At 40.8% G+C, this 17,777-nt stretch overlaps 2 protein-coding genes across 6 annotated transcripts in view; one reads left to right on the top strand and one right to left on the bottom strand.

Annotated features, from left to right (window-relative positions):
* Window positions 1-17,777, bottom strand: part of LOC102800179 (muscleblind-like protein 1) — a 66,745-nt gene that overhangs the window by 27,440 nt on the left and 21,528 nt on the right. For all 5 annotated transcript variants that reach the window (XM_006795301.3, XM_087851021.1, XM_006795300.3 and 2 more), the window contains exon 2: window positions 16,010-17,020. In XM_006795301.3, coding sequence (XP_006795364.1) covers window positions 16,010-16,183 — 174 coding nt within the window. In that variant the 5' untranslated portion in view covers window positions 16,184-17,020. The remainder of the gene's footprint in view (window positions 1-16,009; window positions 17,021-17,777) is intronic.
* LOC102783319 (succinate receptor 1-like) overlaps window positions 16,506-17,777 on the top strand; it is a 55,426-nt gene continuing 54,154 nt past the window's right edge. The window contains exons 1-2 of the mRNA XM_087851638.1: window positions 16,506-16,556; window positions 16,734-17,048. Of these exons, the coding sequence (XP_087707764.1) occupies window positions 16,506-16,556; window positions 16,734-17,048 (366 nt within the window). The remainder of the gene's footprint in view (window positions 16,557-16,733; window positions 17,049-17,777) is intronic.

Here is a 17,777-nt window from a genome sequence, read left to right as displayed (position 1 = left end):
ACAAAGATAGACGTGTGGACAAAAGAATCACAGACAATGATAGACGAGGTGACGCAACACACCTGGTAGAAACTAGTAATGGAACATAACAGCGGACGAATACCACCGAACGTCACGGCTGACGTAGAATCCGAGGAAAGCTTTTAGCTGCAGTGCTCAATTAGCCAAAACACCAATTACATTGCCCAATAGCACACAGAGTATTAGCATGTTTTGGGTGGACGTTGGTACAAAATCATTAGTGCAGGAAGTTAATGGCGGGGCAAAATCATTAGCCCCCGTGGCTAATGACAACACTCTGCTGCTGCTGAGCTGAACTGCTCTGAGTTTGTGATCTATTACCATACATGACGGACATATCTAACTCAAGTAGCTCATGTCAAAGGAGCATTTGACATTTTGATTCATTTATTACTGGCTATCATTCTCCTTTTTTTAAATTAATATTATGCTCTGCATTAATCAGTCCATTTTCAAGGTAAGATACAAAGAGAGCTCACAAATCCCAGTGCTTCTTTTATTTGCTCTGAATACACAGGCTAAATCACATCAATCAAAATATCAAAAACTAATGATAAAAGCCTAGAATTAGGATTTGGTAGGATTTTTTTGTTAAGATTGTCTGGATTTAATCATGAAAAAAAAAACAGATCCCATGCAGGACAGATTTTGAAATTCTTTCCATTTTGCTGTGAGGAAATGAATGAAAGTCTCCAAACAGATGATCAAGAAACAGGCACTTGCTGAAATCACATGAAGTGGACAGAAACGTCTGAGGAATTACAGTGGCATTGCAATTTTACCACCAGTACTGACTTATTTCACAGTGGGCCACCCGACAACTAAAGGAGTGCACTGGAATTGGTTCAGAGAGTGTATACCATGTAATCATTAGACTCCCTTGAGGCCGGGCAAATGAGGATAAGGCATACCTTCTGTATCTGCTGCTGACCGGTCTGAAAGTGAACACGAGCATGGTTAAAAAAAGTCAGCATTAGCACCCAAGAAATAAAAAAAAGGATTAAATGAAACGTCAGCAGCAGAGCCTTTTTTCATCTTTGCTCACTATGCTCCTTTTACTAAAATCACACAGCTCAGACTTCTTCATTTTATTTTTCACTTGCTTATAGGGCTGTTCGATATAACGATATATATCGGATGACGATATAAAAACGTCTATCGTTTCATTTTACGCTATCATTTGTTTCGTGGTGTCGCAAAATAAACTGTTTACGGCAATATTTTTTCATCGTTTTGATGGTCACTGTAGTGGCTATATTAATTTCTTAAAGTTCTCTCTTTCTTTTATATTTAATATAACCACACTACAGACAAGCGCTTGTTTTTATGCGTTGTCGTTATTTTCACATAAACCTTTCACAATAAAGCTCAAGATCCTGTTGAGACTTTTCAAAAATAAACTGAATCACGTGAAAGATCTAGAGTATTTACGGATGAGAAGCAAAAAAGAGCAGTCAGGTGCTAAAAAATAAACCATAGACTCAAACAGAACAGGCTTTTCCCCGCAGCACGCTGTGTAATAAATACTCACAAAGAAAACGGCGGCCGTTACAACCTATGTCTAAAAATGTATAATTTCATGCATTGGTTAAAACACTCGACTCCAAGTACATGACGCCCAGCTGGAAACACTTCCCACAAGTCGAGCTGCCCGAGATTCACAGAATTTACAGAAAATGTTACATTTTTGTGATTTATATTGTTATCGGACGATAGATGTCTTAATATCGGGATATGAGATTTTGGTTATATCGCACAGCCCTACTTGCTTATAGAATCTGCTTTAAAATGCGGGATGAAAACGTTCAAATAAAAAAAGTCTCTGGGGCGTCTGACCCTCTCGGCTGCATTATAGGTGGGAAGTGTTATCTTGGCTCCAGCGGGAACGTCATTGTAGAGTTGGGTAAGGCAAAGTCCCTAATTAGCTTTGTTCTCATTTAGTCTACAACGCTATCTCCCCTCGGACAGACAAATACACACATTTTCAAACACATATACACACATATAGACAGCAATGCAGAGAGAGGCGAGAGAGACCACCCCACAGCCCCTGAGATCTGGCCCTTCTTCTCTATTTCTCTTTCAATTAACCCTCTTCCTCCATCCGTTCATCTTTTTCTCTCGGCCTTTATCTCTCCTTCACTCTCTGTCTGAGCGTTCCCTATTCACAATCTTTAAAGTTTAGTCTAATTCAGTTTTATCTCCCATTCACTCTGTCAAAAAGGCAGGCAAAGAGCAGACCCATTAAAACAGGCTTAATGGAAGACTGTTGAACAGGCAGACAGGATTCAACAGCTTTTAGACCTAATTATTTCCTGCCCATCGTTGTAACGCTCGTTCTGCAGTTATACTGTATGGGCGTCACTGGCTGCTGGGGAAGGACCTCTGTTCTTTTTTTGGATTTTCTTCATCTAAACCTTCCCCCTCTTCTCATATCTTGCTCTCCATCAATTTTCACTCTGCTTAAATTGCTTTACACTTATTGTCATTAAGTGTTCATTAAGAGGTGGGCTAAAGAGGTTTTTTTTTTTTTTTAATTGTTTGCTTATGACTCTATTTCAAGGCGGGGGAAAAAAGATGGAGTTGTCCTTGTAAATGAACAAAAGATGCTTGCTGACAAAGAATGGCAGCTGCCTTTGGTTTGTGCTGTGATCTTTAGCAGCTACATAAAGTGGCTCCGAAGTGAAAACAAAAGATGCTGTTGGCAACAGGAGACGGGCAACAGAGAGCGCTGCTCTCAGCCAGTGAAAACTGCATTTGACCTGGTCGCTGGAGAGCAAGAAGAACAGTTCGATGCCTTCTCTGCATAATGACCTGAAGAAGGCCTTAATATCAAATGACTGTTCTTTTTTTATGAGTCAAGATCAGATGCAGTAAAGTCAGCTGGCTGGAATGTTTTATTCAGCTCCTCTGATGAGTCATGGGGGACATGGCAGATAATCACAAGACCACAACCTAAAGCTTCAGAGTGTGAAAAACTGTGGGCAAGTTGTCAAATGCTAGTAGAGACATCTCTTCTTACATCCATGTGTGGCACATCTTCATTCACGCTCACACATACTCCTTCAACAAAGGGTGTCACTGTACTGGCATCAGCAGCTAGTGTCATTGCCTTGAGGTTAAAGCAGATAAGAGAGGATTAGCATTCATTACTCCACAGAGTGATGATACACCCACTGCAAGCACACACAAAATGATGCACGGGCATTCTTAAAGCACACACACTCGAGGAGCGTAGCCAAATGCTTTTCTCCAAAGATTATATTAATAATAGAAGGGAAGTACAAAGGAAACAACAGTAATACAGCATGTAATCCTTTGTATCATCAACAACTGCAGAGCTGGAAATCCTTAAACTGAAGCCTTTGGGATACATGACGAGTTTTGGCATTGTTGGGGGAAAAGAAAAAGAAAATAAGCACAACAGTAAAAAGGAATTAGCTATTCAGTATATTCCTTCTATTTCCATAATGGTTTCATGATGAAGTTACCCGTTTCCCATGTGCACTACCCAAGAACACTCAGAACAAAAGTAAGAATTGTTTAGAAAACTGATAAATAGGCGTCTTTCCCCCCTCAGAATCTTGTCTTCTCTACAGGAAAGGAGCATTCAGCACAGAGTGTCTTTTTCCTGTAAAGAGCCAAAAGGGAGCAAAAGTAAAAGACGGGCAGAAAGAATAGAGACAAAGACTGAGATGGAGTCACGGGTTAAGGATGTATTCTGTTGGGGTGATATATCATGTAGAAAAGCATGACACAATGTGTCTTAATTCTCTCCCACACACACTGTGCACAGCAGAGCAAAGGGCCATCACCCCCCTCCGTCTTCACATAGCGCCTTCCGGCTGCACACTCATCCACATCGATCCACATTGATCAAAGTCGGCTTGTACCACTTCAGCAAAGAGCGGGGACACGCTGGACAGGCTGATCACCTTCTCTAAGCCTCTCTCACAATGGACTCATCTTGTCAGAGGTGCCACTGCCACGTATTGTATCCCGCTGTAGTCGCAAAACGTAATGTTGTCCATCCACAAAGCCAATTAGAAAGAAAAAAGTATGAACAAATTCGGGCTAAAACTGAACAGAATTTATACAGGAGCTTACATGAAAAAAGCTTGCTTGAGAAAATAAGGATCTGACTGCACTCTAGATGTCATTCACATCAAATATTTGTGAGGACATGTAGTCCAGTCTAGACTTAAAATACCAGCAGGGAAGCTGCGGTGGTAGACACTGCGGTGACAGACAGCAAGCTGTCAGCAGACCCAACACAACACAGCTGCTGTAGCCCTTCTGATGGCTGAGCCTGATACCGATGTAATCCGGTTAAAGCCTCCTGAAGAATCACAATGTCTAACAGCAAGCCCTGCAACATGCACTATAACAATAAAGGGATATTACAGACATTCTTCAATATTGCACATGCCGAAGAGCCGACTGGCACCACTCCCGTTCACTTCCGCACTCCCTTTCTCTGTTATTACTTTCCTTCCATCTGCACACCATCTTCCTGCACTTCCCTTTTCTCGACCTCTCCATCATTGTCCATGTGACATAATTTGATTTCTGTCCATCACTCTTTCACTGTCTTTCACTTTATTTCCTTGCTACACAGTCTCTTTTCCTTTCTGACGCCACCCTCGTGTCTCATCCGTGTCTCTGCAGGGATTACACTCTCGGTGTCTTTTATGTCACGATGATGCAACTGGTGATGCAGACATTTTCTGCAAATGACACAGTCTCATTGCGTCATCTCACCTTGTTTTATTTGTCATTGTTTACTTGTTTTATTTCATTTCATGTGTTCATTTGCTCAGGTTTGCATGAGTTGCATGTTTCCGGGTGGGTTTTACAGGTAGTCTTTGTAGGAAGAAAAAGAGAGAAGAGCCGTGCTGAAAGCAGCCAAACATCCGCTCCATAATGGTCACGAAGGATCAATACTGCATGGCGACAAAGTGCTGATAAACAGTGTGGTTTCTGTTAATTAGCACTTCTCTAAAGATCTCTCTCTCACACACATTTTCTCCTCCTCTTTTCCCTACTCTTTCACTTTCTGTACTTCCCTCCCACCCTCTTCATTCCCGTCCATTAAAACCCTTTGTTTCTCTGACTTGATCGCTTGGTCACTCCTCTAAGTCTGCTGACGCTGTCCTCCCAACCAACACTCTATCTCCGAGCAAAGAAAACAAAGTGAGGGGAGGAATCCGAGTTCTTTTCACAAGCGTGATGAATATCCCACTCCTGTGTTTGTGGCTGACGGCTCTCAAGGATGAGATTTAATGAAGCTCTCATCCAACTCTGATTATTTTCTAATTAAAGGAAGGAGAGATGAGGGCAATAAGTAAATTCATGAATGCATGTTTATAACTGCGAGGCAAAAAACCCCCCAAAAAACAAAACGACAAATACGCCAATGACAGACGCCAAAGACAGCAATCATACTCAGCTGAATCTTGTTTACTGCGCTCCATTGGGAATGGAGGTCATTTGGCAGGAATACACGATCGTAGCACTTAAACAAATTACAAATCTAACACAGAAGTATGTTTAACATGTTCAGCAAAATGCGCATGCAGCTGCTGTAAATATTTTTTCTTACTTGCATTAATTCGGCTGGACTTCATGGCTAAGAAACTGGATATCTGCAAACATTTTTCTTAGGATGCTCGGGAGTTAGGAAACTTTAGAGGCAGTTTTTCATACCTCTTGTATCTTGCCATTCAGTTCTTGTACCAATAATTTAGTTATTTGTCAAATGTGTTGCTTAGTTGGCCTTTTTAGAAGGTGAAAAAATAAAACCCTAATTAATATCTATGCTGTTTAATGTAAATGTTGTGTTTAAAAGTCCTTGTTGTATTTCAGAACTGAAGGTTGTACAGAGAGCGCAGCTAAGGTTTGGTTCTGCTAAGAGTAGTCACCAAGCGTAGCTGGTCAGTAAATCCCTTCAAAATATCAGGCTTAACCATTTCTAATTTAATATGTCTTCACATTAAGGATGTTAACCATTAGTTTTTTGTCAAATGTTTGTGAAAATAATAATAATATGAATAACAATCAAAAAATACCTTTTTAATGAGTAATGCATATGTTGTTTTTATAAGTTATTTTTTTGATATCAATACTGATTGTTAGGATCCGAGGTTTGCTTACACAAATACATTTCTTGTCTTTCAGTGAGGCTTTGACGTTTTTAGCAATTAGCCTAATTAGCCAAGACACTGTTTTGTTTTCATCCTGTAATCAAATGCACTGAGTCTATACTCCCTAAGCGTAACAATAAGACAGCAACAGTATGCAGTATGGGCTCAGTGTTAACACCAGCTGTTTAGAAGTAAAATGTTAATAATGACAATGATCCCAAACATAATGCCATGCATGCATGTTTGCAAACCATGATAGAAAAACATAAAAGGGAACACTATGAGTTACGGATTGGCCTCCCCAGAACCTCAACATTATTGAAGCACTGTGGGATCATCTTGACCCTAGAATGAAATAAAAGGCAGCCAACATCCAAAGAGGAGTTTTGAATGTCCTTCAAGAAGGCTGGAAAATGAGAAAGCTTTGCTAAAAGTGTTCAGGATGCGTTGAAGTCTAAGCTACTTTCAACTGCTTGCTTGCCACAAGGGGACACCACAGCAAGTAGCTCTGCATGTTTGATTTCAGTTTTTATGCCAGATGCCCTTCCTGACCCAACCCCAAGGGGCATGTGTGTCTCCAGCTAAAATCGAAGCAGAGACCTTTCTCTTGCTAAACAAGTGTGTTAACTACTACACACTGGAGAATAAAACTGTTCACACCAAATATTGACTTGTTAAAATTGTATAACCTCTGTTTTTGCCTTATATACTATGTCTTAATCTGTGTTTTTACATGTTTCATGTGACCCGGGAGCAGCTAAAAGTAGTTTGTTTCAATCACTGCACCTATTTCTCATTGTCCTAGAAAATGCACAGTACTGTAGATGAAAAACAATTTTCAAAGACACAACAGTTTGTCGTGTGGAGACATTCATTTCAATCCAGTTTGGTTTCACACAACACCACAACTATCAGCCTCTTATTGGAAGCAGTGCTGCAGACTGCCCGTACAACACGTCTGCCTTTGTTTCCACTTTGATCATCCATGATTCTAATTTCTCTGTTCCAATGCGTTGTGATTTGCGAGCTATCCTGCCGTGGCTTCCGTGACGACATAATCACTTCAAAAATGTCCAATGACACAACAGCGTGAGACATGCCCAGCCTCCAGTTTCCTGCCTGCTCTAGCCTGCAATATCATTAACCAGGCACCAAAGCCACTCTATCGTGATCACCTACCTGAGGTGAATACTTATTATTTTTCAGGACCCTTTGTGCTTTACTGAGATCAGCGAGTGTGCTTGTGTCATTGTGTGAGTGGGTGTCTGCAGGCGAGAGTAAGTCTTTGTTGCTCATGTCAGTTTGTGTGTTTATGTGTTGGAACCTGAAAGTGAATGATTACACTTCAGAAGAGCTACTGCACGATCCCCGCACTGGTGCGATTGGATGAAGAGTGCGGGGTCAGTGACGGATAGAGAGAAGCGGAGATGGAGCAAAGACGGGGGTAGGCAGAATTACGGTGCAGCCAATCGACAGAAGCAGGAAAACAAGTTGGCAGATGACTCTCTGTCCTGGGGTGAATTAATGTTCTGTTGCTTCCACTCTCCATTTACTTCACCCTCCACCCCCGTACACCTTACTTGTCTGCAGTCTAATTTAAATGTTTGTTTTATTACATTAACCTGAAAGAATTACAAATGGAGAGCTTTGAAAGGAGCCCGAAGATAGAGAGAGGTGAGGTCAAAAAAGGGGAGGAGGTGGAAGAGGAGGAGGGACAGCGATCAGCACACGCGGAGAAAGACGATGAGTTAGTTTGGTGAGACGGGGGACGGGGATGGGGGGAGTCGAGACAGGCTAACACGAATGGATCGCGCCATAACTGATTAGATATTCTATCCACAACAGCACTAGCAGCAGGAGCAGCAATAGCAATGGGACATCACGACTCAGCACGCAGATATGATGTTACCTTCAGACTTTCTAAATGTCCAGGGCCCTCCAGTTTGTTAAGAAAACACATGCAGAAGTACGCATACGCAATGCAGGAAGAATGACACACATATTTGTAGAGAAATACGCAAAGAAAGATCACAAGTTGAAAAATGAAGGGTGCCAAAAGGTGAAAGAGGGAAGTTTCCATGAGCTGGGAGGCTATTCCTGAATGCCCTTGTATATATTTTGGCTCTGGTGTTGTTGTGTCATGTCTCCATGCTGATGCAGCATGTTTAAAGATGGATGTGTGTGTGTGCGTACGTGCGTCTATGCTGATGCAGTGTATCCACAGATGGATGTAATGGTGGCCTCTCTGAGGACAGAGAGACATTTAGAGGAGACGTTTCAAGGGAGGACCTGCTCATGAATATAGCCAGACAAAGTTAATAGCTGCTGGCTGCGTGTTTTCACTCCTCAGTTCACGGCAATGTGCTAATAAAAGTCTCTCTTAGGCCAATATGTGTGAAAGATTATATATAGTATATCCTGCTTAGGAAGACCAGACAATATAAAAATGGATCTGCAGAAACCGTAAGAAACAAACAGAAGTATAAAAGTACTGATGATCCCACAGTGACCGAAAGGTGACTTTGGGGTCAAACGGAAATTTGTATCAGCTAGAAAATCAGCAAATACTCTCTGGTATGTAACTTGTTCTGCACACTTACTTGGTAAAAAAAAATAAAAAATACAGTCTAATTTATTTCACTCTAATTTTCTGCAGTGAAGCAGCCCTTGACATAAGTGTTTTTGCCACAGAGTGTAAAGTCTAATGGGAATCACTGCTAATTTTAGCAATCTAGACTAACTAGCTTTCACTTCCTTAATTTTTCAAAGTGTAATGGGAGCTCCCAAATGCCAGGACACAGCATCTGCTAACAATGCTCACCTGTGTTTGCCCAGCAACTGATTACTCAAAAAAAGAAGCTCGTTTACTAAAATATGTTAAATATGCAAAAAAGCATAATGATTGTAGATTACTGAAGTAATTACAGTGAAATGAGCAAACAGCCTGGAAACAAACTAAAAACTGCACTCTAATTAAAAAAATATATATATAAAAGAAATAAAACTTATGTAAAAATATTACACCATAACTCTGGTCCCCGGAAGGCCAAAGATAACATTACAAAGACGCTTAAATTTTGTCCATCGTCTAACTAATAAAGCCCCAGACAAACAAATGTCTCACCAAAATATGATGAAAAGTGATAAAAGATAAAATCGCTGTGTGTGAAATGGAAATGAAAGTGTCTGGGATGCCTGTAAGGTAAAAAAAAAAGAAGAAGAAGAAGAAAGGGGAGAAAGAGGGACGGAGGGTGGGATGGGTTGAGTAGAGACAGATTAACAGAGGTAATGAGAGGAGAGGATGAGAGCGCAGAGCATGGCAGGAGAATACAGATACAGAGCAGATTAACTCTGTCGGAGTACGTTTCCTTTTCAAAGAGTCCTTATTCAATATACTGCATCCCTCTGTGGACTACACACTAACACACGCTCACACCTCTCCTTCTGTTTTCTGCCGGGCTCTCATCTCAATATATATTGCCTAGTCTACTCTGCTGTTATCTGTTCTCGTTGCTTTCCTCTCGCCCGCTCTTGCTCACCCCTTACATTTTTGAAAACGTTTTCAAGGACTTTGAGGTATACAGTATAGCTATGTAGGTCACTATACCTTCCCAATGCTGCTGGCTTGTGTGTCTCCGCAATGTGGCGATGTATGTGTGACTGTTGAGTGTAGCTTTTAAACACTGATCACTGTGACAGGGACACCAGGTGATCATTGCGTAAATATATTTGTATATCGCAAACTAAGCATACAGTATTGATTCAAACACTAGAGCTTTACAACACAAATACATCAGCGTTGTTGGTTCAGAGGATAATGAGTTTACCAAAGCTGGAAAGTGGGTTTTTTTTCCACTGACTATCTTGCATGAATTATTAAGGTCCTTTGGGCGACTTTAAACAAACATAATAATACTCCATCTTATTTGATTAGAATGTGCTTATTTAGTCCCCACTGGTTGGTACATCAAAGTCTGTTTTTTTAAGTAAGGATTCAGCAGAAATCAGACCTTGTTGTAGACTACAGCCACATCCCAGCGACTCTGATAACAGCTAACCTTTTTTAAATATTAACATGAGCTTCTGTGGGTTTTTTCAGTGCCTACGAAGCTTTTGCTTTTTACAAGAAACCATTGTAATAACCTCACTTGTTGCTTGCGCCACTCTATCGCTTCCTTAATGCACTTGAACAGGCACTCTGGTGTTTATGGCGGTAATAACACACATCACCATTGGTGTGATGATAGCAAAGGATTCTCTGTGTTATTGCAATAATACAGTCACCATATCTCAAGTACACGTGGAATCACTGGTATAATCTTGAATGCTAAATGTGTGCGTGGAACATTTAATATGCATAAACAGTGGCAGGACTTTATTAAGCTCAGACAATAAATGCACATTTACAGGCCAAACTTTCAGTTAAGAACTTGGCTGCGTTGGGTCAAACAAACAGCATCTTGGAGAATATACTTCAAATGCTCTGCTGAATGAAAAGATCCAGGAAGGAACGGCACTTGTGTGCTCAGCTGTAGGCCGTCTGGTTCTCCAGGGCTTTATGTGACACATCACTGGGGTTTGGCTCAAGTGTGAAATGAACATCCCCTGGATTGCCAAATCTAAATATGTCCTTACCTAATAAAAGTCAGACCCCACACTGGCCATAAAACTTGAGACAAAAGGATTGCAGGACTTCAAACAGTGTTTGATCTTTCATTGCTGAACTTTCTCTTTGTCTATGTTAGTTTTCTTTTGCCTTTTTCTTTCTGGTAACTATAGTTTTGAACACAATGAGCAAGTCAAATTAAATCAAACCAGCACCCCTCTATAAACACATTCTTTATAAGATGTTTTTTCTGGCTTTGTACAAAGAGTCAGAATTGAAATCCCTGCTGCCTGATTGGTTAATTACCATAAATCCTCTAACAGCCCATTATTCAACATTACATCAGAACAAAATTGCTGACAGACTGTTAAAATTGTGATATACTATATTTACACCATACGTTCGACCAACTTGAATGTAGGCCACCAAAATACTTGTAGCTTAGTGTAACATGCAAGCATGTTTACTCAACAAAAACTATTAATAATAAAAAGAAAAATATTAAATTGTGCAAGAAAGAGAGAACAACTTGACAGCACGCACTATGCTGTTTTTCACATTTATTCACCACATGGCAAAGAAAGGCTGCAGATTCAGGACACAATGCCCTTGCAGTTTACTCAGTGAAAAGGTGAGGAACAATTACAAATACACTCAAACTAAATATAACTTTTTCTCTTCATAATCTTTCATGTAACATTTTTTTCTGCCAAACCTCAAGTTCCACCAGCATAAATAAGAGAAGGGCAGAGAAAATGCATTACTTATACAACATTTAATGCTCCCTTCTCATCACAGAATTTCCTTTAAAAACTACTAATATATGTCTGTGAGGACTTTGAAGTTTTTGTGTGTGTGTGTAATGTTGTTTTCTTTGAAACAAATAATTTGATCATCCTCAGCGGGCTTGTTAGAATTCATGTAAATATGGAATAACAATATATTCCGTACAAGATGAAAAAAATCTTTGTAGTGAAATTGTGATTATAAAAACTCCCGCTCCCCAAAGAGCAAAACTAAGCTTCCTCACGTTTCCTGTTAAAATAATGTATTTTTAAGAATAGAACACATTTTCAACAATGTATCATTTAGTAACTTTGAAAGTAGCTATTCAACACACACAAGCTTTAAAGGGTTCTTAACTTCTTATAGAAAAAAGCCAATTTACTACATTTATAGTGGAATCAAGTTTAATATTTTAAAATAAATACCAATGGCCAATTAAAAAACAGAAGTTTTAATGAGAAGAAATTGCTGAGGAAGTCAACTCGCTGTCAGATAATTTTAGCACAGTCATCAGTAGCCAGTCAGAACCCCTTTGGATTTTTTGGCTCACTCTCACCTATTTCCCATCACAGTCCAATGGTAAGTTTATTGTATTTCGGCAGCTTAAATGCCCCCAGATTTGCTTTTTATTCACTTGCAGTGAAACCAGCTTTCTGTCCAGCTGTTAATAGCAACAAGCTGTTGAATTCCTTCAGCAGGAGACAAAAGAAAGAGCATATCCCACTCTTTTCCATTCTCTCAAACAGTTACAAAAATACATTGTTTGTTCAAATCTTCTGAAACGGACTCTTTAGCACACGTGAGTACATCCTGATCTGGCATCTCTTTCTGTTTAAATGTAAATCATTTTAGAGACTATACAAGGTCACTCCAATGCCATGACATCTAAAGGGGAATTTCTGCACCAGGACATGGCATCAAGCTACTTCTGTGCTTGGCAGGCTGAACGGAGAAATTTTTCAATACGACACAACTGCACGCAAAGTCAAAAGTGAACACCAACTCACAGAAACTCACTGTTAAAAATGAGAACTCAGGTTGTAGACATGTCTGGTTCATTTGAAAAACTTGAAAAAAATGACCTATTAGAGAAGAGTTTTGAGTATTTGAACAAAGTGGTAGATGCTGTTTGATTTATTATCGTAGACGACCTCTAAATAGAATGATGGCTGAAAACATTTGAAGACTGGTAAAGAAGCAATGCATTACATTATCATTACTTCTTCCAATAGTAAATTAAAACTAAATAAAATCATTTTGAAGTTGTGCTGTATACCCAGACAGATACCTCATGTCTTTGTAAACATCGTATTCTTTGTTCCAGGCCATGAGGGTCAGTCTCACTGTAATATCGGCCAATCCTAAAGAGCCTCTGCCTCATTTCCTGTCTGCTTTTATCAGTCCATCCTCTGTTATACGCCCCGTAAATGGAACTTTACACCATATTCACCACTGACAAAAACCTATTTTTGTGACATTACCTAATGGCTGAATGAAGTTTAGGTATAAATAAAGGTATTATCATAAGAGACCAACTGGTAAGAATTCACAAGGCTGTGATGTGAAAATAAAATGTGCATTTACTGAATCTGAGAAAGACTTGATTCAATACATAAAGAAGATAAAATTAAGGAAGCTATCCATGCGTCTTTCTATTTCTCCTGCTACAAGTCCTCCTTTCCTTTGCTAGCCTGCATTGTAAAAGCACCGAAGGGCGGGTGGTGTGAAAAATTATCCAGGGGTGGGAAGCCACGTTTAGCACCATCCATCCCTTTACTCCTATTTTTCTATCCACATTCTCCTGCCTGTCCTTCCCTTATCCCCTTGCCCCTTCTCCATGCCTGGCTATGTATTATGAATTCATCTGCAGATAAAGCAGATCTATCATTCTGTCATGAAGGCAGGGAAGGGAGGTAGACTGTGGAATGCCCTGGCACTGAGAGCAGGGAAGGGCTGTGCGCATAGTGCTATGCTTCCTTGCGCATTCCCTGCTGCGCCTGCTCTTGCCCTCTCCAGCTCTGTCTGTCTGTCTGTTCTCATGATCCATGCAAGGCCCCAGCTGCCCCCCTTATCCATTCCTGTCTTACCTGTACCAACTAAACCCACACAAGCCACCTTAGCTTCAACCAAACAGCCCATAACTGTAATAACACAGTGCCTGGCTTAACAAGAAATCCATCCCCAGGTATAAACCAAGGCCTGCACTGCTTGACTGACTCTCAGCTCAAGTCTCCAGTTACACAGAATAACACCCTGCTTGCCAATCAGATAGGGGACAAATTACAAGACGTGCACAAGAGAGTACACAGAGCTCTAGGATCCAGAACGATTGTGCCCATTGGAGCCAAAATATAGAGATTTACCTCACCGATATCTCTGCATTCAACACATATGAAACATATGAAGTAATGAGAATGCAGTTAGAGGCATGTGTGTGCATGTTGTACATTTGTCTTGTGTTTATCCCGTGTACGTTCACTTTTATGATCTTTCGATGCAAAACAACCTCTCGGCCATCATGTTTGGCTCTCAGCCACTGCACAGCCTTTACACACAATCTCGTTAATGTTGATCAAATAAAAAATGAACTGCATATTCGATGTGTATGAGTGTTTATAACATTTTGCAGAATCAAATTTAAGAATACATCCATCCAATTTTCTTAACCAATCGAATTCCTATCCCAGCTGTCATTGGGGTAGAGGGTGGATAGAAACAATCATTCGCTCTCACAGTCACACTTAGAATCATATTTAACCTAACGTGGTTTTTGACTGCAAGAGGAAGAACCCAGCAAACCGGCAGAACCAAACCCAGGACGTTCTTGCTTTGAGACGGTGCTAATCACTGCACTGCTGTTCCACCTACATATGTGTGTTATCAAAATTTACCTCCTTGACTGTCTTATTTTCTCTTCTTTTTCTTTAACTAAGTTCACATCTGACTCCTTAAAATTGTGTTTTATCTCAAAAGAAAAACGCCTGAATTAAATTACGTCAGCATCTCCTTATCAAATTAATAACATCTGAGATATCAAAATGTTTATGTTGGCATTTGTTCCCCTAGAGTATCTGCATTTCAATATACAGAGTATAATGTCAAAACGAGGTGTTTATTCTTTAACTATGCTAACATTATGGTGGTAGGGTAAGTTTTGTGTCTTCTTGGTGATTTCCTCCAGAATCACCAAGAAGCAGATGTTTCTAGTTTGGACTGAACATTGTTTAGACTGATTTTGTTCTATTTGTAAAAGTATTAACATTCCCATCAGTCTCAGCTATACTTTGTGTTTAGCTGGCAAACATTTGTATGCTAACATGCCAAACAACAATGGGGGCAGCTGTAAAGCAGACACATTAAACATTATCACTAATCTTAGCATGGCTCTAGATTCAGTTCTGCTCAAAACTGGCTCAAAATCAGAAAACTCTCCAACCACAGTGGTTAGCTGCCGTGAGCTAACACTCATGAGTCAAGATGCAAAACCTCTCCAATGTCTCCAGTCGCCAAAATCAAACCTTTGTCCTCTGTCCACCTTTCGTACCACTTACACTGACAACAAAAGCAGTTAAGCTTATTGCAAAATGTATTAAGTAAATTTTTTTGAAAGCCTATAAACAGATTTGGTGACAAGCTACACTGCGACATAAATATCTGTGTCATTTCTTCTGGAAGTTTTAATCAAAACTTTACTCGCGCCTAGGGCGTTTTAATCTCTTTTAAGCATTGGATAAATAATTCTCGCCCCATTTATTATACCTTAATATATGTATTTGTGTTTTCTTCACAACATCTCAGCTCAGTCCATTTTCCTCCCTCTTTCCATCCACTCTGCCGTTTGATTTTTCTTCCCCTGTCTCGGAGAGAGGAGTTGCATAGTGGGAGTGTGTTGTCTCAGTGCCAGGGCAAAAATAGACAGTAAATTACAGAGCCTTCTGAGAACACCCCACTGTGCTGCATGACCTCAAAATAACACACACAGACATATACCCACAGACTTACATACAAACGTGAATTACACAGTATTCTGTCCTACTTCTCTATTTCCCATGCAGCCCGTTGATGTGACGATCACACAAAATCCTTTGCAACTTTGTGCCAACCAACAGTCCTGCACCAGAGTTATGTGCCTGCAAAGGAAACTTTGAGTCTGATTCACAGATGTTAATGCGATTATGGCCTCATCTCAGCTTACCCTGACACACAAACATACTTTTAAAAGTATTTATACAGATCTATATGCATTCTATTGCCAAAGTATAACCAAATGTAGTCATAAGAAGCACAGCAATAAAATAATATTTTGCCTATTTTGTAGTCGAGTTAAACAAACTGATCAATTCTCAGACCACCCTTGTCAGCAGCATAAGCTCAAAAATAAAAATAAAAACTCCACAAAAACAAAAAAACAGGGCAGTGCTGATTGAACATCACAGGTGTTTGTCATACTCACCTTGAGAGAGTCAAAACAGGCAATGACTCTGCCATTTTCCACTTGACAGCTCTTGGCGGGGTGGGCGAACTTGCACTCACTGTCTGGTCGTGAACAAGTTCCTCTCTGGAATTCCCGACAAACCTCCAGTGTCAGCCACTTTGTGTCCCGGATCGGTGTCACATTCACCGCCATTTTAAACCAGGAAGGAGGGGTCGATTAAGAGTAATAGATATCCAGCAAATGCAGTTATGTCTATTTCTGTATGTTTCTAATAACACTGAGGAAAATGATGAGAAAGTACAGATAAAGGACATGGGAAAAAGGCAGACTTTACAGGTTTTCTCCCCAGGGTTTGACTCTGAATTTAAGCCTAAGAGGCCTTGCTGTCGTCTACCACCTGTGGCCCATCCTAAGAGTTTGTTTGGGGCTCCTTCAGCACCTGTCACCCAGGGCTTAGGCTGCTGACGGCCAGAGAGACCTGCTTTGTAATCGCTCTCTTTCAAACACCCACACCATGCACACCAGTTCTCCCTGTGCCTTGCTTGCTCCTCAGCTGAACTGTCAGGTGAGATGAATGGCAAAACACATTATCGATCGAGTTGGCCCATGATGAAAAGATGCATGGCTGGAGGAGAGAAGAAAGCAGGAGAGGAGGAGGAGGGGGAGAGGGGCCGGTGGAGGGGAGAGCAAAGAGACAATCTTCTTCTGCTAAAACGAGCCGATAAAAACGCTGTGTCTTCAGTATCGGCCTCTGTCTGCGGAGAAAGGTGGCGTGTTTGACTTCCACAGAGGAGGGCTGAGTAGCATGGGTGGAGAGAGGTCTGGCTGGCAGACAGAGGAAGAGATGGAGGGGAGGAGGGAGGTGTCAGTAATGTGGAGACAGCCTCAGCGGACGAGGCTGGCAATCATGGCAGTCCTGGTGCTCGTGGTGTGGCTGGCAGCTCCAGCAGACATGGACAGGCGCAGAGGCACACGCGGCTTCAGCGGAGCCAAACAGCCACAGGGGTCAGCGAATGAAGGCACTTCTCTCTGTGGAGAAGGAGGGAAGAGTATCAGGGTAACAGCGCTTATTGCACATACATGCTCACAAACACAAGGCTAATACTCTTCCTCTCAAACATACACAATTGGATTCAGACACAAAGCCTCATTTGAACTTGCCTCCCATTCATTTTGTCGCGCACGCTCTCCCACAGTAGCTCTCGCAGACACTACCAGGCTCTCAGCTGGAAAATCAAACACCACATTGCTAACAGGAAAGCTCAGCAAAGCTCAAGCATTCAGGCACAGACAATTTATTTCAAAAGTCGACCATGAAGAAGAGAGAGGGGGGGAGACAGAAAGTGGAAGAGGGACAATTATGTTATGCATCTTCGGCTGCATCAGTATTAATTAACATTTAGAATTAGTGCCGTAAACAAACAGAAAATAATGAATGACAAGTGAACGATAACGAGACAATACAAAGAAAAAAAAGAAACACAATAAACAAAAATCAAGTAACTATACTTCAAAATACTGCAGCCAGTACTTACACGCAGCTAATGGCGAGCACTCAAGTATCAAAGTATTGATTCGTGATTTAACAATCGGCCCATCCCCAGTAAGATTAAAAGTAGCCTATCAGCAAGCTAGACGGTCCGAGCGTCACTGCTGGAAGGTTGCCAGGTAGGACAAACAAGGCAATGACTTGTTAAAGGTCGCTACAGAAGAGGGAAATATTTGGGACGTGCTTCTTTGTTTTACTTTTGTTAGACTCATTTCTGTGTGATATTTAAAGCATTTT

The sequence above is a fragment of the Neolamprologus brichardi genome, chromosome 14 (assembly GCF_056152115.1).
Source record: "Neolamprologus brichardi isolate AB-2024 chromosome 14, ASM5615211v1, whole genome shotgun sequence".
Lineage (NCBI taxonomy): Eukaryota > Metazoa > Chordata > Actinopteri > Cichliformes > Cichlidae > Neolamprologus > Neolamprologus brichardi.
Note: the sequence above shows the minus strand (reverse complement) of the source record. Positions and strands in the feature narration are given on the sequence as shown.